Source organism: Lycorma delicatula, chromosome 3, assembly GCF_047948215.1.
Source record: "Lycorma delicatula isolate Av1 chromosome 3, ASM4794821v1, whole genome shotgun sequence".
Lineage (NCBI taxonomy): Eukaryota > Metazoa > Arthropoda > Insecta > Hemiptera > Fulgoridae > Lycorma > Lycorma delicatula.
In genome coordinates, this window is record NC_134457.1 from 129,474,397 (window position 1) to 129,489,756 (window position 15,360).

The following is a 15,360-nucleotide window of genomic DNA, read 5'->3' on the forward strand; positions in this document are numbered from 1 at the left end:
TAATTGAGTTCGATTCTATGTTACTATTGAGGTAGCCTAGTGGTTGCTGCATTATTGCTTATGCGGATCATGGGCTATTGCTGGTTGAGGGGGACTTATGGAACGAGATAGAACTCCAAGCTGCACAAGAATGTGAGATTCTCAGGTTGTGGATTCTCTGGCATAAGATGATTTTTAGTCCAGAAAATCCACGATGATGTTGTTGAAGGGTCGACTGGCCAATTCACACCGAGCACGGGTTTCAGTGGCCGGCCTTCCCATTAGGTATGTTTCTGCTCAGAAATATTTGGGTGTAATCCTTTATTAGAATCTTCGATTCAAGGATCACCTTCAATATGTTGCAAAGAAGGTTGTTGCTGTCATTTTTGAAATTCGCAAAGTTATCCATCCCGATTGGGGATTTAATTTCCGTACCATGCGTATCCTCTACAAGGGTGTAAGTGAGGCTATTATGTTATATGCTGTGTCTGTCTTGGCTCATCGCATGATCTTTAAGTGTTATAGGGACATTCTTTTGAGAACCCAGTGTCTCCTTCAGTTGGCTGTTGTCGGCAGTTACAGGACTGTGTCGCAGGAGGTAGTCATGTGTCATTGCTGGCATTAAGCCGATAGATATTCTTGCTAGAGAACATAAGGAACGTAATATTTCCAAACGGTCTTATTACTTTGGAACGTATGTGAAAAATTGAACACCAGGGTTTTACATCTTGGCAGGCCAAGTGGGTGGGATGACTCTCCTGTTGGTTGTTACACGCATGGCATACTTCCAATTGCATGTCTGATTTGCACACAGGTGAATTTCCCCCAATCGGTATATTACGCAATTCCTTTCCCATCATGGTGCTTTTTGGGAGATACTGACTAGGTTTTCGTTTAGTAGATTCAGGTCTATGCTCGGATTACGGGGTTGATAACACGGTGGATCATGTCCTCCATGTCTGTCCTCAGTACAAGTCTGAAAATACCAGAGTAGTTAGAGAACTTGAGAAAGTGAACTCCTTTCTGGATCTCTGAGGTAATTGGAAGGTCCGTGGGCAATGATCGATAGCGAATAGTTTCCTTCGTTACCTTGCATTACGTAGATCGGTTGAAGGTGTTTAAACGGAGTAGGATCCGGGTGGCTAGGGTTTAGACCAAGACATTTGATTGGCCGGGGTATGCGTTTTGGCAACGAGCCTTGGCTAATTCAAAAGCAGTGATTGTTGAAGTTGAGTGGCGGAGCCGCTGTTGGCGGAGGGGTAACTGTGCTACCGAAGGCATGATTGTCTATATAGCCGTGAGGTGTGTCACTGTCTTGCCGAGGGTGGTCTTCAGGTATGATGTTTATAGTGGGTGATGGAATGTAGGTCTGAATTTCGTTGTTAGGTATAACACATTTTGAACAGTATGAGTTTAGTATTGTTTTGACTCGTTACTTAGTTGATGGTTGAGGCATCAACAAGCGCTGGTATTAAAACTGGACTAGGCGGCGGTTTTGCGCTTCCGCGAATTCGTTGGGCTAGTTTAGAGTGTCATATTGTAGGAACAGAAGAGTAAAGATGTCCAAAAAAAGCCTAAAGCGAAGACGTTGGCTGGTGATAATTTTTTACTAAGGCCTATTTTATCTCAACTAAGGCCTTGCTGACGATTGTGAGATGCAGTCAGTTAGAGGGGTTAAAGACGACCTCCGGTAAGCCCCCCTCAGGTCTCGGAACAAAGAGAGTGGTGTGGCGACCAGAATCACCACAAGGTGAGTGTCTTCTCCAATGGGGCTGGGATGCCCTTTCATGTCTTTTTTTTAATTTGCACAGCCTAAACCCCCATATGCTTTTTATGTGCCCAACACATTAAAGTTTTTCTATGATTACATCATTCCCATAAGGGTTATCCTCTTCCATGCTTTAGAAACCCTTACTGTCCCAGTCTCCCAGATACTCAACATACAGGGGGAAGAGGAGTGCAGGTGGTGCAAAGCACCTTACTCTCCAGAAGAGATGTTTTATTAATAACATGACTTTTTTGTTTAACCACATTAGGGAGTTCAGCTCGCTTGTGCGGCAGCATACGAATTCAAAAGTAGAAATCAGGGAGTGTTCCGAACGTATGCATACCTCTGTTCATATGATGAAGATATTTCAAGATGTTCTTGATGAAATAGTGGAGCCTCAGGAGGAACAATTAACTAAGATTGTTTTTTCTATCCCTACTACACCACTCACACAAAAAACAACAGTACTTTGTGTAACCAAGCTACAGACCAAGAATAAGTGCTATTACCTTCAAATCACCACAAATATTCCATTCATACACTGTATACTGAAGCTTTTCCAGTATAAATTTAAAGTTTTCATATGTCTCTTTCATACTAGCAGAGTGAGCCACAGGTACTGATGCATATTTGTCATTATGCAGAAGCACAGCTTTTAAGCTAACTTTACAGTAATCAATGAACAAAAGCCATTTTGTTGGGTTATGTTCATCACAAAGTGTCTCCATAAGAGAAGAAATGTCATTCCAAAAAAGCCATTACACTAAGCCATGTTCTTCAGAAAAATAGTCTTTAAATTCATAATGACAATTACAATAAGTACATATCTTTGTCTTCTTTTGAAGCAGATTCCAAGCTTTTAGCTGGGAAGCAAGCATTTCAGACTGTTTTTTTGATAACTTTAAATCTTGTATGAGATCATTAACATTTTTTTGAGTCAGTAAATGAGTCTCTGATGGACTGCTTTGTTTAAAATCTGTATCATGAGAATCTGCTTCTTTTTCTTCCTTACTTCCATCAGAATCTGAGCTCTCTACAACTAATGTCACATGTTCTGAAGGCTTTAGTATGGGCAATTCTTTGCAGTGTGGAACTGGTCTCATTGCAGATTGCAAGTTAGGGTACACCACTGTATGTTTTAATTTTGACATAATCTCTTTATTATTTGTTAAGCAGAAATAATAGTCAGAAGAATGATCTTTGGGTTCCCTCCAAATCATAGGGATAGCCTTTTTCTGTTGTACGAGGTTTCAAGACACGTGGAAGTGCCTGCTGGACACCTTGGGTCATGTGGATATGTTCAGGCCTGAGATTTACAGCAAATAATGCTTATGGGAAAGAAGTAGTGGGATGCTATCACAAGTTATAACAGAACAGTCATGGAAGTATTAAAAAATATGGAAGAAGCTCAAAGGAGATGGCAAGCAATGGGGCGGCCTGCAAGGGAATGAGGCACCAGAGGGTGCCGGGTTGAATAGTGAGGGGGATCGCCTTGGTATGGTGAGGCTGTGGACTTTCTGCTTCCGATGCCTGAAGGTGTTTCTCACATCTTTCAAGGTTATGTCCAACAGACGTGTTTGTAAGTTGTTGAGTTGTGTCTGTGTATGATGGTTGAGAGTTTGGTAATTTGTGTTTGGTGGTTATTTTCTCTTTTTGTTGTCATTATTCATGATTTGTGGTGCCTTGTTGTTGATATAGTATGGCTTGTCCTAAATGTGTAAGTGTGCGGTACATCTATTGTATAAAAAAAAAAAATTGTACCTGTGTGGTGTGTTCTTGGTTGTTATCATTCTCTTGATAATTGTTATTTTGTTGTGCGTGTTCTGCGTATGGTTGGTTGATGATTGCCTGTGGAGACCGCCGAATGTGTGTGTGGGCGCTTACCCCTCCTTCTGAAGTAATGCTTCGTTAGCGGTTTTCCAGGAGGTGAAGTCACCAGGGGAGGAGGTTTAGTCAGTAAAACGCATGTATACATAACACTTATTAATTTTTTGCGGAATCTGTTAGAGACACTGCTTCGGCACCCGTAAATGGGGTCTCCACCTCTTAAAAAAAAAAAATCATAGGGGTAGCAAATGGGATGTGACATGTACCATTTTTCCATGCAGTAAGAAGCCTAGAGCATGATAAACAACATATATGTGGAACCCAGGCCCTTGTTTGGTCCCTGACTTCACAACCAAAATAAAGTTCATAACTATTTTTTACTAATGGAGTAAGGTTTTGCCTTTGGGACTTGAGCATCACTTTTCCACATATATTACAGAAATTGAAGGGATGATTTAAACAAACTCTAGGCATTTTGTAACTAATGACTAATTAAAAGAAATAAAGTTGGAAATATGTAATACACAATAATTCAGACACACAAGGCACTCACATGAATTGTTTACTGGTTCACTACTACCTCACAACTGGCATCGTTCTTATGAATGTATGGTACACTAGATCACATTTGTACATGTCTACACACATCTGAACCTGCACAGCAGTACCAATGCTACTCTTTCAGTTAGCTCATTATGTTCCATCATATTTACAATCTTCTAGGAGCTTTTTCTTGATAATGGACAAATGGGTGAAAAAACGTTTTAAATTATTTAAAAAAATTAAAATAACAAAAAAACTGTGAGTTTTGGAGAAATTCCAAATACATATTTGAAAGTAGGATAAAAAACTGCATTTAGTACATCTATTGGTATGCACAAAAATCATGTTAACCAGTGTAATTAATGGTGATATTATTTTACAAAATTTATACTGATATTAAAATAAATGATATGAAGATTTTTGATAATTCTGATATTTCTGTTTATTAAACTGTTTTTGAGAAATAATGGAAACTGTGGGAAAAATAGATTAATTTATTTGAAATTTTGGCAGCATACTATTTTTTTTTAATAAAAAGTTTTTTTTAAATTTATCACAGGTCTTACACATACTACCAATCTACTTTTGTAATGAAAAGGGATGCTTTATATTATTTTCTTTTATAATTGAATAAATCATTTAACTGATCACTTGTGTTAATAATAATTTTCAGTCTCCATTTAGTTAAGATTCAAAAAATAAATCTCATAATCATTTTACTTGCATTTATCACTTCTTGATTTGATGATACCATGATTCCATCATTGACCACCCCACATATTGACAATAATCTTCTTTCTCAGTTTTTGATGCAAGCTCTACAGGTGTGAACATTTTTCAAAATACTGATAATTGCTGTCAGTTTGGATTTATCAAAATCATCATTCACTCAGGTAATAACTGCAACAATGGATTCTTTCTGACTCATTTCTTTAAATCCACACCTGGGAAACTATTTACAATGGCTCCAATTCTATAAGTTCATTTGTTATAATACAATATTACTATAAATTAAAAAATTCTAATTATTTATTCCACAAAGCAAATTAATTCCTTTACTTAGTTTTATAAGCAAATACTTCTATTACTACTTTATAAGGTGTTGGTATGATTTTAAAATGTTAAACGTTTATTTAGACAAATATTTCATACTCATAGACCTAGATTCACCCAATACTATAAGCAGAGGGAAACCTGAAGAAGTAGAGAAAAGGCCTGTATTCCATTATACAAATTTTGCTGTGTACAGTTCTGAAAGATATTACACTAAGAAGAAATGTTTTGTCTTACCAAATAATCTTCAGGAACTCCAAAAATCACTCCATTATCACCCTTTGGTAAAAAGATGGGCTCATTAGGCCTATCTAGAAGATCCAGAAGATATTTTGCATCCTCAGCTTCACTGGACATATTTGTAGCCCTAAAACATAATTATTATCGGTATCAGTGGAAATGGAATATTTTCTTAATTAAAAGTTTTTTATAAGTTGAATTTTTATAATTTTATTTAGAGAAATGAGAAGTTTATTAAGTTTTACTTTTATACTGACAGTTACATTTGTTTTTGAATTAGTAAAAAAAGCACAATAATGGGCAAGTAATTAGTGATCTTCATTCTTAGACAGGAGTTTATTAAAATACAAAGCTGAAAGGGTAACAAGCAAGCGTATACTGAATCTTTTCCTTTTAAATTACTTGTAAGTCTTTATTCAGGAGAAAAAAAATATTTTTAAAAATAGTTTTACATAAGGTCTAATAAAAAAAATTATGAATTAATTTATGTGTATCATCATCATAACTTCTCCTAAATTCTTATCTGAAATTAATCAAAATGTGTTATTTATATACTGTATTTGAAATAAAGTAGGTTACTTACTATATACACTAATTAATATTGGAAAACACAAATTAGTTATAACAAAATTAAATACTCCATCTTATTGTTTAACAAAATAGTTATTATAAGAATTCAGTAAATTACAGCAATTACTGTCTTTTCCATAAAAAAATAGTAACTGGAGTAATAAATAATTTAAAAAATGAGGTATAACAGTTTGATAAATTTTTATCCTTTTTTGAGATTTCTGCATTATATCCCAGCATTTCAATCAAGGAAATAATGTTGATTTTGAAGAACTAGTTGATCATCCAGTTAGTGATTGATGGAAAATACATGAGTAAATAAGATTAAAATGTTTTTCTGTGATAAAGATTTTTAAAAGTGTATCATGGTACAGATCTAAGGCAGTGGTTCCCAGACTTTTGCAATTCGCAGCACCCTTTCGAGTTGGCGCCTTTTTCAATTAAAATATTTTCATGGCCCCCTACCCTAAGTAAAAGTATGACTACTTATAAGTAAGAAATAAAAATAAATAAAACTCATGTATCTTCATTATTTTTTTACTTTATTAACATTAAATTAATAATTATAAACGTCTTGGTTCAATTAATTATGAAGCTTTTACAATATTTTGCTGTGAAAAGGCCATGGCTCCCCAGGGCGCCGCAGTGCATGGTTTGTAAGCTAATTCAGCGCACTGATCTAAGCTAATTTTAATGGAAAAAATTTCTTGGATTTTAATTCCAGCCTAATCTTCTCAAGGATAATCTAGAAATGGAAACTAAAAGAATTTTTTTATATTTTCCATGAGTTTGGTTGAGATACACAAATAAGAAGAATATATTCTTAACCTGATATTTTTATCAAAGACACTTTTCGTCCTATGCAATATCAAACAGTTCATAAAGTAAACCACTTGTCACTTACTACACAAGGCTTATTACAGAGAAGTTTATAGCAGTTTATCATAACTGAATTCAGTAGCTTTTAAATAGAATAACCATGGACAGCAAACAGAAAAGAATCAACAAAGTATTTGGCAAATACAAAAAAACAATGCTGCTTCACAATAATAGAGAAGAAAGCAATGGATAATGTCTGGAGAGAAATTATGTACTGCCCTCAGTTTAGAAGTGAAGTAAAAAAATATATTAAAAAAAAAATTACAATTTTAACATTCCTACAGTCATTTTCAGGATGACCTCTATTTCTGAAAACACTGAAGTATAAATTAAGCCCATCACAAGTATAAATTAAGTGAGCGTTCATAGAGATTAATTTGCAGAATTTAATAAACTCAAGACAAACCAAAAACAAATATTAGAATTAGAAAGACAAGCATTTAACTCGTAATTATAGATCAGTGAAATTAGCAATATACATTTCTAAGAAAAAGTAATCTCAAAATTAGTTTACTAGAAACCACAGTTTTAAAAAATGTCTGTAAAAATATAGATTAGAGGGAGACTTTCCTTTTATGAGTAATCATGCATAAACTTTGTTGTTAAAGACAGTAGGAGTCCAATATCTAATTGGTCTTTAGATTTTAAAAAATTATTTTTTTGCAAGTTACTTATTTATCATGAGAACATTAAGTGGTTACCCCACTCCCTTAAATTTATTACTCAATCAAAGAAGTATTTAAAATTAGTAGAAGTAAATATTTAAAATTAAAAAAAATATATATTTAACTAAAGAGGAAATATTTCTTTGGCTGGTTTATGCTCTTTCTTTGTATTTATTTAGTTCATTTTAAACTAATATGAACTAATACAACTATAAAAATATGAAATCATTACATTTTTTGATTAACTGATTGTTATAGAAAATTTTTATAGCATATTTTATTATTTTTATGTGTGTTACGCAACAATAAATGCTGTATGAGGTTTTTAACTGTTTTTTCATCTTTTGTTAGTATGATTCTATCTGACTATTAATGCTGTAACTATAGGGGTTAGAACTTGATCTGAGTCAAGAATAATTCACATAGTTAACAATATTCACAAACAAGATCCTTAGCCAGATCACAGCAGAAAACGTTTAGGGATGAAGTGATCTCATGTTGTCTTCCTCACCACCTGAATATTCTACAGTTTATCACTGCACTAAGCTCACTTAAATATAAGTGATATTCAGTCATACAATTAAAGCATCAGTCAGTTCCTCTCTTGAATTGACAGTGTAGTGATTATCATTAATCACAGAGAAATCAACTGCAATTTTCATTGCATCCAAGCATTTTGACAATTAATAGTTAAGAGTACACAAATAACAACCATTAAACGCTAAGGTAGGTAGTATAAAGCAAAACATTAATCCTTTGTGTTATAACAAATTGTTTTACAATTTACTGGGAAGAGGAGAATTGAATTAATTTGAATTAAATTATTAATAAATGTGTTATGCAAAAAAGTTCTTTTTTTTTCTTTTTTTTTTAAATAAAAGTTTGTTAGTGGGATATTTTTGAAATAATATTTAAAAACGTTAAATAGGTACTTGTTTTCAAATTATGTGGATGTTTTTCTTTTAGAAGATTTTTTCGGAGCTAACTCTAAATCTGTATTAGTAGAGTTGAAGGTGTCAATGTTTTATTTTTAGAAGCTTCATTGACAACTATTCCATTAGTAACCCTATTGGTGAAGGAACTTTAAAATACATGCTGAAACTTCTTTTGGAAGCACAATTCCCACATAATTTGAAAGTGAGTTAATTTGTCAACTCAGTTTTAAATACTCATTATTTAAATATTCATAGTTTTAATACAAGGTTAAAAGAGGTTACTTTTATGTATTTAAAATAACTGTATTAAAAATATTGTTGATTTTTGTCACTAGTGGAATTTAGGGAAAATGATGCATTTAGCTTATTCAAAATATGAAATTTTATTAATTAAAATAAAATTAAAAATTAATATAAAATCACAGTATTTTTATAAACATAAGTGTATAATACATAATAGTCAACACTTGTAGTATAATGTTATACATCAGTTATTATAATAAAAGCAAGTTTTTAGAATAAATACTTGAAATACGAGAGAAAACAATGTTTTCAGAGTATAATTATTTAGTGTATATAATTTCCTTTAGTCAGAGCAAGATGATAATGATCTAGCAAATAATTTCACTTTTACTAGAAAAAAATGACATTGAATAAAGGAAATTACATTTCAAAAAAACCAAAGTAACTAGCTAGTTGCAAGGAAAATGATAAGAAAAATAAGGCAGGTGCAATTTGTTCATAAGGAAATAGCAGTTTATCATGTTGATAATGTGATTATGATAACAGAACTCTGGTAAAGATAAGAAAATAAAATAGATAAAAAAAGTAGTATCAAAGAAGGAAGGATTTGAAGAAAAATAGGTCATACAAAAATAACTTATTTTATAGGGGAATCAGAAGTACACTTCTTATTTAATTATAGATTACTATTATTATATGTTTTCCTTTTACCGAAAAAGTAAAATAAACAAATGAAAATTATGAAATTATAAATAAATTCTGTTAAGTACATAGAGTACAAGGTTAAGTTATACCAAAATACAAATATTTACCAAACGATAATTAACACAACTTACCCTATATGCTAATATTAGATAAAAGTTAATTACTTAATTAAATCTCAAATTATATAATAATATACTGTGTTTTTATTATATTCATATAAACGTGCGCGCGCGCACACACACGTATTATATATATAAAACATGTCCTGACTGACTAATCAATGCCCAGTTAAAACTATTAAAGATAGATTAATGAAAATTTGTATATACGTTCTTCTTATGGTGAAAATGCCCATTAAGAAAGGATTTTTAAATTCCCAGTTTAAAGGGTTAAAATGCTGTAATAATGATATTTAATGTATTTTTTTTTTTAATTTCTCGCCTACAAATGAAGATATTAACTTGATTTTTGGTGGGTGTAATCTTCACCTGAATATCTAAAAAACAATTTCTATATTTGTTTTTAAATGCGACCTTGAAAGTGGTGAAAAAATTAAAAATATTTCGAACAATGATTGCAAATTTTCCCCATATTGGCTATACTAAACGAGATATTTACTCCATTTGGGCTGGCAAAAATTCTTCAGATTAATATCTAAAAAACATTTTCGGTTCTAGTGAATTTTAATATTTTTTAAGGGGTTAAAAACATAAATTGTTTCTTTATATTTTGGCCGTTTTATGCGACCGCTATTGAATCAATCTTTATGAGATTCAATAACATTGCAATGCTAATTTATGTCTGTAATTCTGATATGTATTTTGCAAGCGAAGCCGAAAGGGGAAATCAAAAACCAATTAGGTTTGGTCTTGTATTGACCAAACTGTTGCTCTGAAGAAATTACAGTAAACTGATATTTTTTATAAATTGAAGAGGCTTTAATTTTTATTTATCATTATTATTCTCACACACATCAGTTTATCGAAAACAGAGTGGTTCAGGGGGCAGAGGCCATTGGGGCTAGCTGGGAACGGTTTGTTTGATCATCCTGACCGGCTAAATAACCCCTGACTGCGACGGAAACGCAAGTAACCATATAGACCGCGATGGGATGCTAATATATATATAGGCTGATTCAGGAGGAAAAGGAAATAATTTGGGAACTGATTCTAGAGCTTGAAATAAGGAAAAAGGTTCGTAGAAACCCACGTCCGAAAACGCTTTGTTATCAAATTATGGCTAGCAAAAGATTTCGCCCAAATTTCAGTTTCTCCAGTGGAACGAGGTCATACCGAAATTTTTACGCTGTTATATAAGGGATAAACTTCATGATTTCTTATGTTTTTTTAACTGAATAATCGAATAAAACAGGTCCCAGAACTGTCTCTACCATAGTTTTCATGATATCCAACATAAAACAGAAACATTCCTTCTCAAAAAACAAGTTTTTTTTTTAAGTTTGAAGTGCAATAACTTTGTTAAATGACTAATAAATGTGTAAATTCTATCTAATATTTGGTGTGGCATGATCAGCAACCAATTAATATACCCTTTCATACTAGAATTAATTTACTTTTAAATATATTCACTGCGGTATATACTGGATAAATTTATAAAAAATATTAGAAAATGGCCACCATTGGCATTGATCCACTTTTCAACTCGTTTCCTTACATTTTCTGTCGCCAGCCTAACGATACCTTCGTGTTCCTTGTTGAGGGCAGCAGCATTAAGAATTAGAGTGATCAGTTCATCTTGTGTGTCTACTTTTTGCTTGTACACCTCGCACTTCATCCACTCTCATACACAGTAATCTAAGAGAATAAGTCCAGTGATCTAGATGGTCAATTTACCAGCCCTCTATGTCTAATCCATTTAGCAATAAATTTCATAAAATTTTCATCTGAGAATTGTCTTACTTTATTTGTGAAATATATTGGTGTTCCATCAAGTTGGTAGTACATTTCAATTCATTTCCCCAATAAGAAATTTTCAAGCATGTAGAAATTCATTGTTTAAAAATTTCAGATAATTTCTTCCTGTGACACATTGTTCTTGTATGTGTTCATCTGGTTGATGTTCAGATGAAACATTAATGCTAGGAAGTGTACTATTCTCACAGATTATTAATAATTCTACAAAATACTTTGTGGTTTGGGACTACTTATCCAGGAATATGTACATAAAATTTGTTTTTTTTTGTTTGTTTTTCATAAACTATATTACATCACTTTTCTCAGTATTAAATTCTCTACAAGTTTTGATAATTAAATTTATGCATTTATTAGTTATTTAACAACATTATTGTTCTTCAAACCTAAATAATTTATTTTTCAGATATCATGAAAGTTTCTGTTTTTCATGGATATTATGAAACCTACAGGAGATACAGTTCTTGGACCTTTTTTATTCAGTTTTTTTAGGTGATAAAACATAAGAAACCATCAACGTCCCTTAATTTTGGTTCGTAGAATTTCAGTATGGTTTTACTTCACTCTTTGCCCAGGAATCAGAACAAAATTTTTTCTAGGCATAACTCACTAATGGAGTGTTTCTGGACCCATGTTTATACGATTTTTAAAAAATTATTTTTGCTACTAGAAAGAGCTCAGAAAGTGCCGATAACACTAGGTGAATATATATGGATAATTAGGCAAAATATTTGCGTAATTAATTAAACACTCATCTTTACCTTCACACCTAATGATATTAACATTAGTTACTAACTGTTTATTAATTCCTATTCAAGTGAATTATTTTGGTGACCAATATAAATAATCAGTTTGACAATGGTCTCATAAAAATTTTCAGAAGTGTAACAAAATATTTTTAAACAGATCCTTTAGATAAAGCCAGTAAAACTAAAGTCATAATATCAAGAAATAAAGTTTGGTGATGTGTTTCTGGAAATTAAATTACTCATCCTTAACTTATATTGTTTATACTGATTTCTATTCTATGAATTGCTTTTTAATTATTAAATTATAATATGTTTGTTCATAGGTAAGAATATATTACTATTGACAGCTATGTCTAAACAGCTCTTTCATGCTGATATTTTTGTAGACTTAGTGTAGCTGAATAGTTATAGCAAGGCACTTGTGGAGGGGAATAAATATGTTGCTGTAAGTAGGGGGAAAAGCACCTCACTAGAAAAACTCTGCTATATATTGGTTACTCTGCTACCATAAGCTATATTTTCCTTTCTTGTTTAAGTTATGCTATATAGTAACTATGCTAGCTAAATCATAATTATTAAAGTAATTTATATCTGTTGAAGAAGGTGAACTTCCTAATACTTGAATGTAATACCCTTCTATAAAATGGTTAATTGTTACAATTGTAAACAACTTTGCATGAAACACAAATCACTCCTTTAATTAGGAGTAAAGTAGTTTTCAATCTATTTCAATGAGTCAAATTTGATTATTTCAATGAGTCTGATTTTTACAAATGGAGTTTATACTTCTTAAAATTTAATAATTCTTTTAGATAACTACAATTACACTACAATATATCAATTACATTTGATGATTCACTGATTGAAACATAGAATTTTTTTAATGACAGACAATTTATTTTTAAAGATGCAACTTTTATTAAAAGACAATCAATTAAAATATTTTATGACTGAAATATATTCAGTTCAAAGAATTATTTAAAAGTTCTGCAATTGAAGGGAGTATTGGAATTTAAATCTCTAGCATTATTGCTATATACTTTTTCAGTTATGCCATGAAATCTAGCTTGGGGATGAATTGCTAGACCAGCAATAGTGTACAATGTACTTTCATTGTAGTATATCTTTACACTGCAGTACCAACACTATTTCAGATACCAAGGTAGAACTACTGCACATTTGTGTGTTTACAGTTTTAAACATGGACAAGTAATAATAAACATATCTCAGCATGGTGCAACATTATAATCTTGGTTTCATCTCTCTTATTATTCTTACCAAATTACAAAACAACATGTATATGGTAGAAGAGATGAAATTTATTATATTATTGTAATTTTAAATGTACTGGGTACAATCATCTAGGTCTAATATTATTTTAGGAGGTGTGCAAACTGATTAATAATAAAAATTACTGTAACAGCATCAAAAACACAAACACAAACAGTAACAGCATAATTTGTTAATAAATAACAATTATATAATCTTGTAAAATTCACAGAATTTTCAATTTTTGGGGTTTAGAATTTTTTTTTTTTGTTGAATGTTGACTTCTCATTTATGACATTCAAAATTTCAAATGTTTGGATTTTCAAAAATTAATAACTTAACATAGTTTGTGATTCATGTGAGAAGGTATAATTTAAAATGATGGTGAAAGCCTTTTCCACAAAGTTAGTCCTGATTTGAAATGAACTAGAGATTAATCCAATAGGTTAAAGAATTCTGATGTTGTCAAGGAATCCTATTAAATATATTCTGTTAATGATCATCTCTTAAATTCTTCCTGAATAAAAATTTCCTGTTTAAAATTTCAGAAAAATATTAAAAAAGCTCTTGGGTTTAAACTTTTTAAGCCAGTTCAAGTTAATGAAGATTTTCTGACTAGAACACAGCATTTAAACTCATTGTAAAGCTCTTCTAAGCCTTTTGCCCAGTGTTCAGTTCAGTCATGGAAACCACTTTTCTCCTCCAATGAATGTCCCATTTACCATTAATAGATATTGGATCAAGTATTTTTGATGTAAAGAAAATCCCCACTTTTATAATGAAATCACAGAATCACCCTCATGTAATAATGTGGGCAGCAATAGCTGAAATGTATCAAGTAGGATAGGGGTGTTAATAGCATTTCATATCTTAACATGCTTGAAAACATTTCTTTTTCCTCAGCTTCAATTGATTGGTATGGAATTAACTGCCATTTTACAGCAAGATGGAGCTCCACCTCACTGTGCTGAGCAGTAAGGGACTTTTTAAATGAACATTTTGAAAAGTGGTGGATTGGTAGGGGCTTCAAAATTCAGAGGCCACTTAGATGTCCAGACTTAACAAAATGTATTACAAACACCCATTTTGGAACAAAAACAAAGAAAAAATCTCCCATTTCCTACTAAGGAATACTGATGAGGTGAAAACTACTGTCAGAAAGTGTTTTACAACTCCTGTCCTTCAGCATGAAAGAAAATGTCTTAACACTCATTCAGATGTAATATAAAGTAAGTTTTATGCGTTCATTAATAAACTAATGACAAACAATTCATGTTTATTTATCTGTATGGAAAAATGTTTGTGGCCATTCTGTAAATAAATATTTAATGTTTGTATATTATATATTTAATTGCTTATAATTATTTTTTTTTAATATTTAATATTCTCTGAAATTTATTTATTCCTTATATGAAATTATAAGGAAATTTATTTCCTTATTATTAAATTATATTTATTTCCTAAATTTTTTAGTTGTCAGCAGTGTATTCATTCTGTACCTTATTTAGTTGTTCTGCATACTATGTGAGAAATATATGCTATAAAATTCACTTCTAAATAAAAATAGGGGATAAAATTTATTTAATGTGTAGGTAAAAATCTTCTCACATTCTGCTACTGTTGATACTATCGAATTTGAATTCATTTGAAATAAATGTTCTAGAATAGTACCTTTATAGTTGAATTTTCTTTTCCAGAAATTTAGCTCCTGTTATTTTTAATTATTATAATTGTTTGAGTGTAACTGACAATTATAATAATTAATTACTATAATTAATAATTAATTTAATATATAATTAATTGATAATATAGTGCTATAACCATAATGATTGTTTGTGATCTGACGCAAGACAAAATCACTTCAAATAATACCTTCACCATTTCCAAGTATAATAAATCTCATTCCAGACTAACTAAGAAAATGAGGAATGAAGTAGTCTCATTAATTACAAAATAGTTTTATGGCATAGTAATATTGTAGAATATCAGCATGCCAAGTTCTCT

The 15,360-nt window shown here is 31.4% G+C and overlaps 1 protein-coding gene across 1 annotated transcript in view; it reads right to left on the bottom strand.

The window, feature by feature from the left end:
- Positions 1–15,360, bottom strand: part of LOC142321993 (phenoloxidase 1-like) — a 57,206-nt gene that overhangs the window by 41,437 nt on the left and 409 nt on the right. Inside the window, exon 2 of the mRNA XM_075360562.1 lies at positions 5,408–5,537. Within this exon, the coding sequence (XP_075216677.1) occupies positions 5,408–5,527 (120 nt within the window). The 5' untranslated portion in view covers positions 5,528–5,537. The remainder of the gene's footprint in view (positions 1–5,407; positions 5,538–15,360) is intronic.